Source organism: Melospiza georgiana, chromosome Z (assembly GCF_028018845.1).
Source record: "Melospiza georgiana isolate bMelGeo1 chromosome Z, bMelGeo1.pri, whole genome shotgun sequence".
Taxonomy (NCBI): Eukaryota; Metazoa; Chordata; class Aves; order Passeriformes; family Passerellidae; genus Melospiza; species Melospiza georgiana.
Window position 1 is genome coordinate 28,983,016 of NC_080465.1, and position 17,992 is coordinate 29,001,007.

Genomic DNA, 17,992 nt, shown 5'->3' on the forward strand with positions numbered 1-17,992 from the left:
ATTGGGACATATCGGAATAGCTGAAAGCTTAATTTGGCTGCTTTCAGAAACAGTACCATATATTAATCATCCTGCATTTCTCTTTCTATGATGTTTCCAACCTACTAAAAGCTTTTCAGCACAGTATAGTAAATCAGCTTTAAGCAAAAAACTGACCTGGAATGTTGACAAGAACTGCCTTTGCAGATATGAATACACTTAATTTATAAATGCCAATATCAATGCACTTCTTCCAAGAGGTTAATCATCATTTAACTTAGAGGTTGTTGTGTGTGAGTGCTGTGTAAAACCTGTTAGTATTATTTTATGGGGGCAAATCTGGTCTTTCATATTTAACTGGAGACAATGATCTCAACATGAACATCCTTCCTGTTCAGACTTGGAAATCCATTCCCTCCGCACAATGCTAATCTTTAGGAATCTTCTGTATTACAGAAATAGGAATACTTGGCAAAGGATGGGAGAGTACCATGTAGCATATCTCATATAATAGATACTTGCAGAGGGAGAAGGGCCAATGAACACACTGTCTTCTAAACATTAACTCTTTTCAATCTCTATTTTCAGAAACAGACATAGGCTGAATGGCATCCCAGGATGCAGGCCTGAGAAGTAGGACCTGAAAGAAACTACCTCCAGAGATGAGCCATATCCAAGCTTAGAGTAAATGGGTATAAAGGTGACATTCAAAGGAGATTGCAGTGGTTTTGATCTACATTTCTCTGCTTTGCTTTTTCTCTTCTCATTTTAAAAGGAAAAGGAAATAATTTTGTGGCTCTATGTTGCAATAATGAGCGATGTAGGGACCCCAGGCAGGTGCAAAGGAGTGGTCTTTATTGTTACTGCTAGGTAAGGCTTTATAAAGCCTTACCCATCGGTAACAGCTCTACGTGAGGGAGTACAGAAGGGTTTTACTGATGGCCTTTCAAAACTAAATATGAAAAGAAAATGGAGCTTTCAAGCTTGTGAAAGAATTAACCAAATGCTTGTCTCACAGTGGAAGTTCTATTCCCTTTTTTAAAAGTTAAGCACATATTCAATCTTTACCTTTTACTGAGCTATCTGAAAGACAGCATAACATCTGATCAACAGTGTTACATGGGTAGGTCTGCCCTTTTGCAGCTAACTGAAAAGAGAATATTAATGAAAAAATCATAGCAGCATGACAGAACCCAGTCTTATAGATCACGTTTGAGCAAATTATTTACCCTTTTCTTAGGTTTTTTTTCCCAATTCCTTTTACAGTTCTACCAGGCTGCAAGACACTGTGTGGCTTTCTATAAGGAAACCCGAATCTTACACATTTTTACCTTATGCTTTACTTTCTTTTAGCCAATTGAAATAAACCCTTCCCATAAGCACAAGGCTCAGTTTCTGCCTGCTTCCTTAACTGTACAGAGCTAAGGCTTTGCTGCTGCATGGTTGTTTGTTCTTATGATTCTGTGCGTACCTCTTTCTCTCCTGGATTTTGCCGTAAGTGGTCTTTAAACACAATTAAAAGTTAAGGGTTTAGCCATTTCTGAGGAGGATCCCCAAATGACAGATAAAGATACTGGACGCTGCAAACAACCAAATTATAAAATCTTCCTCATCCTGCATTATTTACTAAAAAACAAGCTCATCAGAAAGAAGAAATTACATCTCGAGTCTTCCTACACATTGAGATGGCAGGAACATCAGTTCACCCTCTGTCCTATGGGGACATAGAAGGGGTTAGCATTATACTGCCTGAGCCTCATGTGACAGGAGAGATGACCAAAACATTCATAAAAGGGGAACAAACCTGGACAAGCAGCTATTCCCTTTAACAGACTTGCTGTCCTTCAGCATTGCTGCCTTCTTCCACGGTGAGGTACTTGCTTTGCTTTTGTTTCAATGCCGGACTGGCACACCTTTTTGTTTTGCAACATGCCATACACAAAGGTTTGTATCCCCATAGGGCATTTTCCCCTTGGCCCTGCTACTGTTTCAGAATTCCAATGCTTATGATGTAATTGACAGCACATGGGTATGCAAGGCACACCCAGAAAATTCATCTTCACCACTGGGCTGTGACAGATACCTCTACAGCAGCCACAGTGCAGTCAGAAGATTATTACATTGTACTACCTTCAAACAAAAAGACCTTCAAGACTTCCCTTTTAGGTCAACAAAATGGATTCACAAAGGGTTTGCAAGACTGAACATGCTGGGGGTTTTTCAGGATCAAAGCCCTAACAATGCAAAGAAAAGATGACTTTTCTTTTGTCTTGTTATAAATGCACTTGGGAAAAAAATTTCTATGTTTCTACACAAGCATAGCACATGCTTAATTTTTCAAGTTTGAAAAGACCTTATTGCTTATTGCAGATCACACATCACCTCCTCTGCTGATCCGATTCTTCTCTCCTGCATCCTTCAAAGGATATGTTTATACAAAACAAATTATTTCCTGTGTAAAGGCCATGAAGTTTCTAGTCTGGGTGATTTATCATTCTTCAGGGTCTGACAACCTTCCCAAGTCTTAGCGAAGGATGCAAATTACACTGGACTATGCTCCTTGCATTGACCTTTGCAAGCAAACAGTGGTACTCCTACTTGGGCATTATTTGTAAACTAGACTAAACTATAGTCCAGCCAGATTTGAGAACACTAAAGGTTTTTGTGTTTTGTTTTTAAATAACAATGAGATGAGAGCCTATTCTAATTGTCCTAATAGAAAACCTAGCCTGCTGCACGATAAAGTGAGAAAAGAAAACTGTGACTTGTCAGTGGGAACAGGAGGACTTTCTCAGATAATTTCTTTTGCAGAAAAAGGTCACATGTTTTCTCTTCTGTCTTGGTTCAGCATGTTATTTTCATGCACCATGAAAACAGATATATCTAGCTAACACAGGTGGCAAAGAATACAAGAAATCTCCTTTCATTCAGTTTAGCTCTGGATTGCATTATCTGCCAGCAGAAATTGTTTTTCTATATTTCAGACAAATAAGGAGATATTCTACACCTTTGATAAAATAAATTTGATGAGGGAGGAAAAGTCTCCATTACATTCAGCTCCTTGCAACTGATCTGCACAATATAGAGCCCAGGGCCACTTGTCATTTAGTGGATCATAGGCAATGCCTCGCTCTGTATGCCCCCATGGCTGGGGACACCAGGCACCAGTCACTCAGTCAGCCCAGGGCCAGTCTGTCAAATGGAGGTGTGTTTAAAGTAGCATCAGAGATGTCTTGGTTCCACTGCAGACAACAAACCCACAGGTCTGTTTGGTATCATTAAGGGTTCCTTCAGACTCTGTTTAAGTAAGGCCTTTGTAAATTCTCACTAACACATGTAAATCCCCTCCCGCACATCAATAAAATTTTATTTTAGAGAACGAGAATGAACACAAATACATTGATCAAAAGTTAACTATACAGCATGTCAGGAGCTAATGAAAAACAAAGATATATACTCCTTTAGGATAACAACAGCTTCCCACAGAGTCCAGTGTGATAACAAACTGTCAGAGCCCCAGAACCAGCAGTGCCAAAAATCCACCACCAAATGGATCTTTTAAAGCTGTGGCCCATGTAGAGGTTGAGGACAAATTCAGTCTCTGCCAATATGTTTTCACTATCTAAAAGCATCTTGGTTTTGACTTGATAATTATAGTGTGTTGAGCCAACCAGCTGTCACTAAGGAACAGGAGCTGCCCAAATGAAGCAAAATGCATGGATGTTTGCTGCTGATTTGTCACACAATAATGAACCCAGTTACAGCCTTTTGAGGCATGGAACTGAAAGACAGTAGGAGATAGAAGGGAAAAAAGGAGAGGAAAGGGAGAAAGAAAGAGCTTTGAACATTTTGTTCCAGTCAGTTTTCATGAATGAGGAAAACACCAGGCGTGATTTAATCAAAGGATGCCCTCCCACAGTCATGCTGTTGCTGGAGAAGTGACCAGTGGGCAGACACCCGAGACATATATTTCCCAAAGCACACAGACCCAGTCTTTGCTGAAACACGAACTTTCACTGATAGCAGCACACATACATAGCAGGGCAAACAAGAAGAACGGCAGAAACGGCTGAATGAACTTTATTCAGGATCTGACATACAATGTCAGTAAAATGAATGTGACCTAAAGAAGACTGTTACACTTTTAACAAGACTGAGTTGGCAGCTTTGCCCAATTAGTACCAGTTCATTTTATGTTGATAACTAGTATACACATATGATGTTCTGTAAAAGCTTAATAGATGTTGCCATAAATCATAGTCCTTTTTATCCCCTGGGCTCTTTATATTTGGAAAGTACTTTCAGTTGAATCTTCTTTAATACTAGTTGTAGACTGAAATAAATGCAAATGTAATTCTGGCAGTCTCTGCAAGACACCAGAAACACATGGACCAGAAAGGTTCTTTTCTCACCCAGCATCTATATGACTACTGCTCTTAAAAAACAAAACTGTTTTGTTCCAATTACTGTGCACCATGATATTTACAGCCACTTTAGCCTGCACAGAACTAAGATAGGCAAAATGTAGGGGTTTTTCCCCCTTCCTCCTGAAGTTCAAGTTATCTCCCAGAGCAACAACTGCCAGTTTGCCTATGTACTCACTCACCTACTCAGGAAACATTTTAAGCAGCAGTAACCTATACAAACAGCTGCTGCATTTGTTGCACTGTAATGGCAGGGTACCCCACCCGCTTACCAGTAAAGGTAACAGTAAAAATTGCCATGATTTTTACTGTTACCAGTGAAAAGGCTGAATTCTTTTCTCAAGCTGCTTGAACTGACAGTTGCAGCCAAGGAAATGGGTGTTGTCCCTTGACATGCCCCTGGCCTGTGCTTAGTTGAAGCACTGAAGCCATCACCAGGGTGGCCTAACAGAGCACTTCACAGGCAGTGTTTGCTAACTGCTGCCTCCTGCAAGACCACCACCAGCAGGAGGGCAAGTACAGACTTGCTTTTAGGAAGGACATGTCTGAAATCTGTTGTCAAACCTGAGGGATACTTTGCCTTTTGGTAGTCTAACATCCACAGAATGGCCCTTAGGCAATTTCCAGGGCTCTGTGTTTCTAGCCTGCCATTCAGAATTTTAATGAGGAGGAAGGGTCAGAAGCTAAAATAATTATTTATAAACCAATGTTAAGATTTGTTGGGTAGTCTTTCTAATGTTTTCCAATGTACAACTCTAAACTAACTTATAGACTAGTGCATTCCTTTCATCATTGCTTGTCGTATTTATTCTCCCTTCTTGTAACATTTCTTCAGTAAGAGAATGGTAATTCAGCTATATGTTCCAAGAATACAAGAGGCTCTAACTGCAAAAATAACTATTACTGATTTTCATTTTTCCTTACAGAGCAACTACACAGAGACAACATTGTTTGCTTCTGAAGACTAGACACACACACAGACACACACACACACGCACACAGAGAGAAAGAGATTAAAAGGTATTTATCATAAGCATTTTGGCAAATAACTCTTATGAGGCTTCTGCTGAGTGAGTCCCTATATGACTGTTTTCCCCACCTTGAAAATAAGGCCAGAAACGCATGCCTAGCTGTTTCATAATAGTAGTGGTTTTGTTTTTTTAAAAATATTCGTTATTTTCTACTTGAATAATGTCTCAAAGCTATAAAGTATAAGTTATGTGTTCATGAAGATTCTTACTTGGTATGTTTTGAAAACAATGGCACTAACTTCTCACTGCCATCTGAGGTTCAAAATCTCAACTGGGAAGTCTTCAGATATGAGTATGACTGCAATAAATACTTCTTTGTAATTTTACTTGTAATTCTGACCTCCTTAAAGTTAATTAAAATGCACTCTAAAATAAAATAAATTGGTAATACATTCAGAAAAAAAGCTTTTAAAACAACACTACTTCTCTTGCATTGCATTCAGAATCGTCTTGTATGCCATGAAAGTAATCCTCACTCACAAAATGGGAGCTGGGAAAACAAGTGGGGCTCTTCCAGATTAACTATCACAAAGAGAAACTGCTTAAGAAACTCACAGCATCCCTTAATTTAAGACACATTATTTAAAAAAAAAAAAAAGAAAAAACTTGCCATGAACAAAGGAAAATGTGAGGTCTGCTGCTAGCTGTGCCCTAATTCTTTGCTTATTCCAGTCTTTATGCTGTTAGTTTACACTATCTTATGTACTAACCTACATAAAAATAAACAAGTCCTTGGAGATTAACATGCCACAACCAGCACTTCAAAACTACTCGCAATAGCTCTCTTTCCACACCTTCATAGATGTAAACAAATGAAGATTTCTGAACAGGGGCTACGGGTATCATTTGCCTTCATACTGTGCCAAGTAGGCTTTTGAAATGCCAGTTGTTGTGGAAACTGGGGAAAATGGTAAATTGCATCCTAATGAGGGCTATTCGAACTAAGCATTGGGACAACATCATTGGGAAAAATCTCTTCTCAATGCTGTTTTTAAAGGTATTTTCCTCCATAATTTACCAAATTGAAAGCTAGGACAGTAGCTATGAAGAAGCAGCTTGAAAAATCTGCATTGTCCTTGCTACTGTCTTAAAAGAACCGTGCTTTCACACAAAGACCTTGCTGGAAGCCCTAGGTAAGCAGAGCTGTGACAAATCCTGCTCCAGCATTTTTAGTTCAAGTCCAGTTCAAGTCCAGTCCGGCAGGATTCTAACACAACATTCCCAAATCAGTGACAGACTTGTCACTGACATTGAGGGGAACCTGAAACAGACATTCTCTCAGAAACAAGGGATGTCTTAGCACAGAAATACCTCTGAAACTGAACAAGCTGTGAGTCTGAATAAGAAGAGAGTACACACATATAAAGTGTTCTATGTGCTGCAGTTCTCCACTCAGTAATTAATATCTGCAGATGTACAGGAGAGGAGGATGATCCCCATTGTGGAGTTAGTGAGAAGGAACACAGGGGAGAGATAAAATACGGGCAGGGAGCAGCATGAACTCTAAAAAATAGAAAGAAAAGGAAGATGACTAAACCACTCCTGTTCAAAAGAAAGGGGATCTCTAGACCTCAGGTGATTAGTAGTGCTTGACAGGTATCCCCCTGTTTTCTCACTTAAGCATTTTAGGTCCTGTTAATTCATGTTTCTTCATTCTTAACAGTGTTTTATGCCTGCTCAGGAAGATACATCTGTCCTGCAAAGAATTCCCTTTAAGATTTTATGCAACATTTTACGTAAATACTATGCCTAGTACAGAAAGAATTTGTCCATATCCAAACCAACACAAGCCACTTTTTTCTGCACAGTGATTTTTTTTTCTGTTACACTAGACAATCATATTTGGGATATGTTTAATTTAAAAAAGACAGAAACTTTTGCTAGCTTCTATATCACTACTTCTTAATGACTCAACTTTATTTTAATGCCACATATTGCACAGCTGTGCCTGTTGGAAATATTTCTGAATCCTAATTTGTTAGTTGTCCTACAATTTCAGAAGCTTGTGATCTCTTATGGAAGTTTGCAGATGTAGTTCCCTCTCCCTCCCCAGCTATAGTATGACAGTGCATGCCAGAACACAAGCTCTGGCAGAGACTTTGGAGACGGATGTGGAAAGGTTACATAATTTTGCAATAAATTCATTATTATCAAGCAGCACCAGTTAAAACAATCACTCTCCTGGCCAAAGAAATAAGTGAGGAAGAGAAAAACAAAAAACCCAAGTCTTCACTTTTCTGATGTCCTGTTGCATCAAAGCACAGGTTGCAACAAGCTGAGAAAGTGTAATGTGCTTCAACGTCTTTTTCAGTTGCTATGGTACAGTTTCTTATGGAAAATTCCTTGGTCTGCGTGATGTTTTTCCTGCCTCATTTGGGATGGCAGAACCGTTCCTTGTGTCACCTGAGAAACCGGGCTGTCAGTTTCCACCTATTGGTGAGAAAGAAACTCATCAGCAGCAGAACTCAATGGAAAATTCCTTGGTTAGAAGTTTCTGCGCTGGAGGCCAACATGACAGTGGGGAGCAAGAACGGATAGGTCAGGGGATGAGGGTGCCACACAGGATATCTGGCTTCCACCTCAGGGTCAGACACAGATTTCCTGTGTAATCTGAGGGCAAAGGATTTAGTCACTGGGGCTCCCTGCTCATACAGGCAGGACAACCAAGCATCCTTTCCCCGTTCCTCACCCTGTGCGTGAAGCCCCGGGTCTGTAACCTGCCCACTCCACAAACAATTAGCTCCAGGTTACAGAAGTGGGGCCATAGCCCAAAAGCTCTTCAGGCAAGGGTTATGCGCACCTGCAGAGTCCCCAGTGCTTTGCACAGTGAGGTCTTGTTTGGACCATGGGGCTCTAAAGTAATGCATGGAAATAATACTGAGTGATTTAATTATTTTCTATTTTTAAGGACAAATATCAACATAGGCAAGGAGGGAAAACTCCAGCTTTACTGTACAGCCAAATAGGAAAAACACTGGGCTTTTGGAGGAGATCTGCAATCTATTTTCCATGTAGATAATACTGAAAATTGCCAGAAACACAGCATAAAAATGGTATTATAGCATGACATTAGTGGTAGAAAGCAATCAGGGATCGGGCCATTCCACTATGGGAATTTTTTTTATGGACTAGTTGGAAGTAATCTGATTTTAATGTGACATTTTTCCTGCTGGAGTGCTTGCCCTTCCAATCAAAAAATAATTAGATTCCACCACTTTAGACTTATGACAAAAACAAAACATGGTTAAAAAGAAAAACTAAACAAATCATTAATGTTTTAATGCTGTTGGATACCTGTGGTACTTCAGAATGCCGAAATTTCCATGGACTCCCTATGGTGGTGAGAAGAGCTTTTGACCTCTCTGACCAAATGGGTTTTTAAAATAATAAATGCATAAGTGTTTGAAAAGAGACTCCTTTAGTAATGTCTGTCATGAGAATGAAGAGCATTCAAAATATGACAGTGCAAGTGCATTCCACAGGACAACTTTTCTGGTGGTGCCAACATTTAAAGCTCCATTGACTTCAGTGGAGTTTCACCCTTTAATCTATGAAGGTTTGGACTTGTTGGATATCACTTGCAGTAACATACAACTTTTTGTCTTTTAGAGTCCCTTATCAGATAAGTTCAACAAGAAAAATAATGGAAACAGGTGTAGGAATGAAAGAAAATATACTAATATTAATTAAATATTAGTCAGGACATTCAAAATTTTGATTTCTATAGCATTAATTCCAGCATAAATCTAAAAAAAATTCACTGAAAAATATTAATGTTGTAAAATAAATTTCAAATATTTGGTGATTTTCAGTTACTTTTCTGCTTTCCAAAACAAAGAAACAAATTTAACATTCCGAAGTGGGAAAATCCTTCCCCAGACAAGCACACACATAAACACTCTTACCCATATTTTGAATTATTTTCATTGAAATTAAAATATTTTCCATAAAAAATTCATTTGAAAATACCAACTTGTTTAAATTTTATTGAAGGTATTTTTTTTTCTGTTTTAACAGTTCAAGTGGAAACTTTAGGCAAAATTGAACCAAGTTCCCTCTGCTTTCTCTACCTTAAAGCAGCAAATAATCTTGAAATGCTGAAATCTCCCATGGGAGGAAAATTCTATTTTTGAACAGCTTTACTTCTGTGCATTTAAAATCTCAGCTACTACTGGAGCTCTGGAGGGGAAGGACTTTTACTGAAGATGGAATAATTCAGTAAAGGCTGTATTATTCTGGCTGTACAAGGTGGTTGGTAAAGGCTGCAGGACTTATCTCACTTTGCATTATGATGGAGGAACCACTTTCAAGGCTGCCAGCAGACGTAGAACTGGTTGCCAGTCTCACACAGAAGCTGTGCAGGATCTGGGCACACAGTGGAGCACATTGCTCCACTGATTGTTTTCCTCACTCTACCAATGTGGACTCCCAGTTGACAAACTTTACATTCTGATCTGAATTCTGTGACTTAGAAATTGCTCTGAAAATCTCTCCCAGACTAAGCAAAATGATAATAATGAAAGAGGGATTCTGCATTTTAATTCCTATGTTACTGCAAAGACTTTGTATATGTACCAATCCTTTGGAATAGCAAGAGTTCTGCATGCAACAGTATTTTTGTGTTAGAACTCAGCATTTGGATTATGATCGGCCATCTCATCTTCAGTAAGGATGGTGCCATTATATCAATATTCCTAATATAAGAAAATCTGAAGAATAGTTCCTCAGCTTTTCAACAGCCAGTGTAAATTAGAACACCTCTTAAATACTCAGACCCTTTGATAATCACAAACACTGCTGTTACATTTCCCTTCTCCCAGCATCCTAGTAATCTTCCTCCTTGTTTCTCCAGCAGCATAAGTAGAAGCTGGGGCCTAGAGGTGGGGGGCACAGACTGATACAGAAATAAAGAGTGACCTAGAAGAGGTTTTTCTTTTTCATCTTGTATTCTATTGATCCTTTCACACTCCCCAAAGATCTGAGATGTTTATAATTATGACCATAATGCAATGCCATCAGGGATTCAAGAAGACTTCCCTACTGAACATATAGAGAAGCAATAAACATCAGTTTAAAAGCTATAAAACCAAGTCAACCAACTGTTAAAGCCACAGTTACAAGGCCCTGCCACACCAACCTTCAGTTCTCTTCACTTGGTGCACAGAGGAATGTGGGTAAATTCCCTTCTTAACCTGACCAGCCTAGTCAGCTGATAGGATAAAACATAGCAAAATTGGAAATCTTCATAAACTCACTGGCCTGGTGAAAGGCAATTAGAAAATCCTTAATCAAACACCGTGTGTTTAACAGGTCAGGTACTGTATCAAAAGCAAAGACTACTTGCCTAAATCCTTTTGCCTTCTTAATCCTATTCCTGAAACCGTGGATAACAAGGGAAGTAGTGATTGTAATTGTGTCAAGTTTGGAGAAGTACAGCTGGAAAACATTGGCTTCATCAGAGTAAATTGACAACAGGCCTACCCTTTGTCTTGCTTATCTTTTATTTCCTTTTGCCTCCCCCATTCTCTGCTTCTTCTTTTTGTTGGGGAGTGGGAGATCTGTACACTTTGCTGTCTCCCAGAGTGCCACTTCTTACCAGAGCCCTCTCTGGTCATTGCTTGGGTGTGAGTCATAGCATTTTGTATTTTCCTTCCCCTATTTTCTAAGCATGATTTATATCTGCTGCATCTTTGTGACATTGGTTCAGTTTTGTCCAGTCGAATTAGTTTTCTCAGTAATTGTTTCTTGCAGTTTATATTTATGACACCAGGGTCAACCTTAATGTGCTTGCTGGCCTAAACACCTAAAGATAAGAATTTTCTCCATATTTGCAACGTGGGCATTATTCTCTGTAGCAAAGCCTAAGGATGTATACTGTGTTCTGCCCACAAGGAGCAGCTGTTAAAGGTAACAAGCAAAATGTTAGAGTTCTCGTTGACTTTCCTTTGTTCCATAATTTTGCTATAAAATGGAATAGTATACTTCATATTTTTGCATTCATGTACAGGATTCATTTCATAAGTCTTTACATTATTTTTCCCTGATGCTTTGCTCCCCCACCTTTCACTGGATTGAAGAGGCAGGGAGAAGAAACTATTATGTCATGTGAATAAAGCTATCAACCTTCTCTAGATCACAGTAAACTGTTCAAAAGTGTAACTTTACTTGCAGTCCTCCTATAGCTTGCACAACTTAACAACTTAACAACACACACAAAGAATACACTCAGTAACTCAAGTGTATCTGAATGAAGAAATGCTTAGCTTGCACAGTATTAAATGGCTCATTAATTTACTTAGCAGCAACCCCAAAGCTAATTCCAAATACAAAGAACAGTAGTATCTGGGTTTGGCTTGAATATGTTCAAATGGGCTTTGATCTATGCCTGCCTTAGACTAACTATCCAGAGAGCTAATATGCCATGCAAAACTCCAGATCTGCACAGGCACAGCCTCTACGAAATTCAGCCAGAAAGCAGAGTAGTCCTTGTGAACCAGGATTTCCTTTCCTTATTGCTAGAGCATCAAGATCTTGGAAATATTTAAACTCGGGATTGATATCTTTCCTGAGACCACATTTCCATTCAAATACTTGTTCTTCTTTCTTAAAAATGAAAACTCATCTCTTGAGACGCTTTAGCTAATGAACAGTGTGGAATTTAACATGCATGATTGTATATAGTATACTCACAGAGAAACACCACAGAAAGCATAACAATGTTTCTTAAAAGCTTTTGCAGACATCTAGATGGGATGTATGACTGCTCTGATGAGGCCAAGAGCTCACTGTGGGTGGGCACAGTCCTTTTTATATGATGAAAAATAACTATGTCACACAGACACAGGAACTTCATCCCAAGAGGAGACAAAAAAACCAAGCATTTCTCTGTACACTTCCTCTCCATTGTTATAAAAACACACAACGCTTTTCTGTGTAAGTGCTGTATGTATTTCTGTGTACATATTATGTCAATGAACACAAGCTGCAAAGTTGAGATGGCAAAGCTGTCTTCTGCAGGAGCAGTGAATACCTGTGTGCTTTGCTCTGTCTTGAAAAGGCTCTGTCTTGAAGTCAAAAAAAGAAACCTACCAGTCCAGAATAAATCTCTTACCAGTTTGTTTAATGTTGCCATTTACCAGAGCCCTGTTTCAGATGTTCAGGCCAATTTTAAAACACACAGAGATCAATAGGCAGGAAAGACTCATGTTGGTTAAAATGGGAAATCAATTCTGGATGGGGCCTCTAGAGGAAAGCTATCACTGCAAAAAAAAGTTGAATCTTCTCATCTTCCTCATTCAGTCAGAAGTTGGACTTCACGACCTTGGATGTTTTTTCCAATCTTAATGATTCTATGATTCCTGAAAGATATACTCTGTTTTGCACTGTGTTTATTCCTCAGTGCGGTACAATGCCAGGGTTCTCTATAATTCTGCCATGAAAAGAGGCAAAACCTGTAACTTTAAAGTGCAATTCAACCTCATGGTAAATGTGGGAAACCATTTCCAGCAAGGATATGTGCTACATTAGAATGCATAATGCAAAAGCCTTTAGCAAGTTGGGAAATAGTCATCTTCCTCTTCAAGTAAAAAAGTTAAGACAAAAAGGAAATGTGTGCTCCCAGAAGTTCTCTGTGAATTTGAGTCTTAAGTCTGCTCCTACCATATCTTCCGGATGAGAAGGGAGATTTACTGTGTCTGAAACTACACCTCACTGTAAAAAAGCACTGTTGTCTCCTCTCAGGGGTGGGCACAAGGCTGAAAGTCCCTTTCCTGCCAGGCTGAGTTGAGCACAGAGCTTTTGAGCTCCACGTCTGATGCCTGCTGGGGCTGGCTATGGCATCTGAAGGAGTCCAGACCACTAACTCACCCTGCCCAGCAGTGGCTCAGAACTGATGTGACTTGGTCACAGCTCACACCTGAAGTCAGCCCTGGGCTGCCGAAGTTGAGGGACTGCAAACTTGCCTCTGCTTGTCCTGCTGCAGATGGGGTGTCCTTCTCCAGCACTTTGTGAGTGCTGTGGGGGTTCAGAGACTTCGGGGCAGAGCTAAAGGCTCGACCCTGTGACTGCACTGAGTGCAGGACACTTATCATCCCTGATCTTCCTAACACATCATCACCTGCCAGGACAGATGAGCATCAGCTCACTGTTACAATGGCTGTGGGTGATCTGTGACTGTGGCCTTACAGCTGCTTCTGGTCTCTCTGCTCTTCTGCTCTCCTGCTCCCGAGTATTTCAGCCATAGAAGGGTATAAATATGTTGCTGTTAGTGTCAGGGAAGGTGTTACATTCAGGGAATATCTGCTTGTTTACTAGACAGGGTTAGAGTATTTACAAAAGGACATCAATGTGTCACCGAGCACAAGCCAATCTTTAGGTGTTAGAAGACTTGAAAGAAATACTCAACTTAAGGTTTATTGGATGCTTATTTTGAAAAAAGGTTCCTAATAGATACTGCCATTTTCAGGTACTAGAAGAGTTACTACCATGATCGACTGTAGTTATTTAGCCATGCCTGAACTGAGCAGATAAAATATGCAAAAGGAAGTGAGAATTTACCATCAACATAAGCAGGAATGGCATTGCTGGACAATGATAACACAAATAATTTAATTCTCACCTGATTATACAGTACCTTCGCACACCTGCCATTGCACAAATGAACTTCATGGACCAAAGCATCACAAAGCCATTAAACACAACATGTGTAACAGGGTACTTCCAAACCAGAGGCTGGAGAATTAGCCTACAAGCATTTCTCTTGCTCTTTACCACCCAAGAAGGAGCTTTCCAAGCTTTCCTACACAGGGCAGGTCAATGCATTTCTGTCCGAAGGCAATCCCTTTGCTATTTCAATCTCAACTCCCTTGAGTGGAGTCTGCAAATACTGCAAAACTGTTGCTTTTCTTCTGACGAGAGTAAAACAGGGACAAGATAAATCATGTCCTCCTGCAAAGTGGTTGGAACAAATCAGACATGTAATTATTGTGTTTTCTTTGCCAAAAGCTGAAGCTGAGATTCTTGTTTCTTTTCCATTTGTTTCTCCTTTTTTCTGTTCCTACTTTGTGTGGAACATGTTGCACTTGATGGGTATTGTTTCCAGATATTTCTTGGGGTTTTTTTGTTAAGGCAGCCACAGGCCTTCCAAGCTGTGGGCACCAAAAAACCTACATCCTTGAAAGAAAGCCTAAGAAACCAAAACCAAATCATCTAAAGAATTTGTACACAACACTCAGAAATAAGAGTTGCAATGTGGGAATGGCTTCATTTCAGAAAGTTTCTAGCTGAAACTCTGGCTCAAGGAAGTATTCCTAATGGCAGTCGAAAATTCTGTCAAATCTGTCTTCAAAATTATATAAAGTGGAGATTGTTTGAAGTAAGATTTAGTTTCTATCCAGTCTTGGGAATAAATAACATTATAGAGACAGCCATCCCATTTTCCATTCCTTCTTTCCAGTTCAATGGGAAATAAACCAAGGTGGGAGGAGGAAAGAAGGAAAGCCTCTCTGAAAACAGCTTTGCTTCACATCTTCTTAATTCTGATTCCAACCATCCAGTACAACTCAGAGCTGCTCAAGGCATCCTCTTGCAGCTTTTTCCTGCAGCCTGTGCAACTACTGACTTTCAGCAGTTTCCAGTAACCAGTTTTCAAAGGCATTTAGGTAGCTAAAGGTGAAGCAATAATTTACTGGAATTTCCCAAAGCACTAAGCTGACTAAACCTCTGAATTCTATTGACCAGACTTTACACTTTGAAGCTTTTGAGGGCTCCTTATAAAACCAGTTGCTTATATATAAAAAAAAAATCCCTAGAGAGAGTATTTATATTAGAGTATTATTATATATAATAATAGATATAGATATATTGCACTATAGAGAAACAGGAAATAATTGATATGCATAGAACATATATATTTTTATAAATGCAAAAAAATGCCCCCATGCCATATGTTTTCCAATTAATTGTTTAATTGGCCCCCAAAGCTAACAGGCAAGTTGCTAGCCATAGGCACAGCACAATGTTTCATCTAGAGAACTCTTAAGAATTTCAGACCTCATTGCAGCATTTTGACTTAGCTTATTTGACATGTATTTTCCCCTTCAGGAATTTTGTACTTCAGTCCCAGTAAGTCCCTCTCAATCTGCAAATAATAGTCTCCAATTAGTATGGGCACGGAGAGAAGACCAATCCAGTGTTCACCTCATACCAGATTGGTATGCCTCATAATTCACTCCACATTCTGACCTTTGAAGATCAGTAGCCCATTCTCTGTGGAATGTTCTGCTCAATCACAGGCTGAGAAAGCCACTACAGCCCTCACTGCCACTTGCTACTGAGCTCAAGGATTGCCTGTCTCTCCTCATGTCCCTCAGACGTATCCCAGTAAGCAGAGGTCCCTTCAGCATCCTTAACCAAGAAAACAGTAATGAAAGGTGTTCTCACTTCTGTTCAACAAATCAAATAAAACTAGCTTAAGGGCAAGTGAGAAAGGAAGAGCTCTAAAAAATGATCATAAAATACATTTCAGCTGTTGATTAATGATGGAAATACATTCCTGGGATTTTCTACTCACATAATCCTAGTTTTTATATGACTCAAAAATGCTGAACTCAGGTAGTTTACTATACAGAATATATACCTAAATTAAAATGGGCATATTAATTAAACATCTTCCACTAAGAAAAAAAAAAAATCTTATATTTTTTCTCCAGCTGATCTCGTAGAACATGAGAAACCTATTTAAAATTTATTAAGAAGATAATGTTGACAAAAATATTTTAAGAACATTATAGAGTACTTAATAATATTACCAACTGAGTTTTTATTATAAATAATCATTATTTTATCTCTGATAAAATTTTAACTGTCAGGTTCAACTTCTTGCTGATCTACCCTCTATTTGTAAAACAGATAGTTTGAGACATTGAGGAGCTCCTCACCAAAAACCTGTCAAAACCAAAAGTAGAATACTTAAACTTTATGAACCTCAGTGGCATTTTTGCTGGGAAAGGCTTCTCACAACCAGCCCTCATATTCATCTCCAGTGGGATGCAGGGGGAAAGCAGGTCCCTGGTAGAATTTAATAGCCAGAGTACAAATGATGTTAGAAAGGGAGGGACAACAGTGAGCAGGTGAACTCCTGCTGTGTGTGAGCTGCCATGCAAGTCAATACTGCCCCAATCACACTCAGATTCACGAGGGCAAAGCATATATTCAGAGTTCTGATGGCTCCAGGCATAACGGGCCATCCAGATCTCCTGCCTGTGGCAGAACTTCAGGCTTGCAAAGCCAACCACATGGTCCTGCAGGACACAAACTGCTAAACTTCTCTCTCTTGTCAGTCTAAAAGCACCAACAGCCTTAATTGCTGAGAGACAGCCGCTGGCAAGAGCAGTGAAGGTGTCACACACAGCTGAAAAACAACATGGTTCATCACACCGCAACTGCAATAAATACTACTCTGTCTTAACCAATGCTCAGTGTGGGTATCTGTATTCCTGATAATCTTCTCCCAAAATTCATCCTTAGTTGAGTTCGTGCTCAGGGTGAACTGCACTTTTACACAAACATGTTCCTGAATAATGATGCAACTTGCTTGGTGATGAATACAAGAAAATTAGAAGCAGGGTTTATGAAATACTTTTGGCTAAAAAGTTATTTATTTCTAAATTCCTCACACTTAAGTATTTCTCAGATTTAAAATTTCTCATGTTACTCTTTCTTTCCTGAGATGTGCGTTTGTCATTTAGCCAGAACTTTCACTAACACAAAGAAATAAATCCAAGGCCAAATCGCACTCCCATGCATAGGTTCATGACAGGGATATTTTCAGAATGGATTAATTTTTTTTTCCCATTCAGTTTAAGTACTACCCATGCAGGTTTCTGTATATAAAATCAACACCCATAGAACCTAGTTTGCAGAGTCTTAAAAGCATAACTCAATAATTAGAATATAAATTACTATTTGTCATTTACTTAGATAGGCGCTCTGGTGACAAAACATTATATGTATTTCTGATACAGATGTACTATCAAAAGACAAACTGAATGTGGCAATGCCATGCAGACTACACTCCAGTAAAAGCACGACACTGGGTTTTTTCATCTTGAGTAATAATTCTCTCTAATTGCAACGAATGTTTGAACTTGTGTTTAATTTCACTTATCTTTCCTAGACAGGGACAAGACTGTGACTGAAGCCCATAGTTGGGCTTGATGGAGACAGTGTACTTCAGTGCTCTGCTGAGGAAGAGCAGGTTTCTTATCTGAAGTCTACCTGACAAATTTAAGCAATTTAAAGCCTTAATTAAGGCTTCACCTTAATTTTGACTCATGTTATGTCGTTGAAATGTATACGTTGGATCTTCTTTGCTCAGATGTCCTTGTAACATCTGCTATTTACCCTGAAGTATGTTTCATGGGCTGTTATTTCCAGGTGGTAAAACTCCTGTGCTATCCACAAAACAGAGACCAGAGTCAAAGCTGCTCCTTCTTGCAGTTGCATTTCCAGCATTTGGACTTCAGTGAAAATATTTTACTGAATAATCTGGGTGACAGA

General features: G+C 39.3%; 1 protein-coding gene across 3 annotated transcripts in view; it reads right to left on the minus strand.

The window, feature by feature from the left end:
- Positions 1–17,992, minus strand: part of NTRK2 (neurotrophic receptor tyrosine kinase 2) — a 197,183-nt gene that overhangs the window by 56,851 nt on the left and 122,340 nt on the right. The window contains exon 13 of one of the 3 annotated variants that reach the window (XM_058043677.1): positions 5,982–7,864. The exons of the other annotated variants lie outside the window; for them this stretch is intronic. Coding sequence (XP_057899660.1) covers positions 7,854–7,864 — 11 coding nt within the window. The 3' untranslated portion in view covers positions 5,982–7,853. Of the gene's footprint in view, positions 1–5,981; positions 7,865–17,992 lie in introns of those variants that run through there. 3 annotated transcript variants of the gene reach the window in all.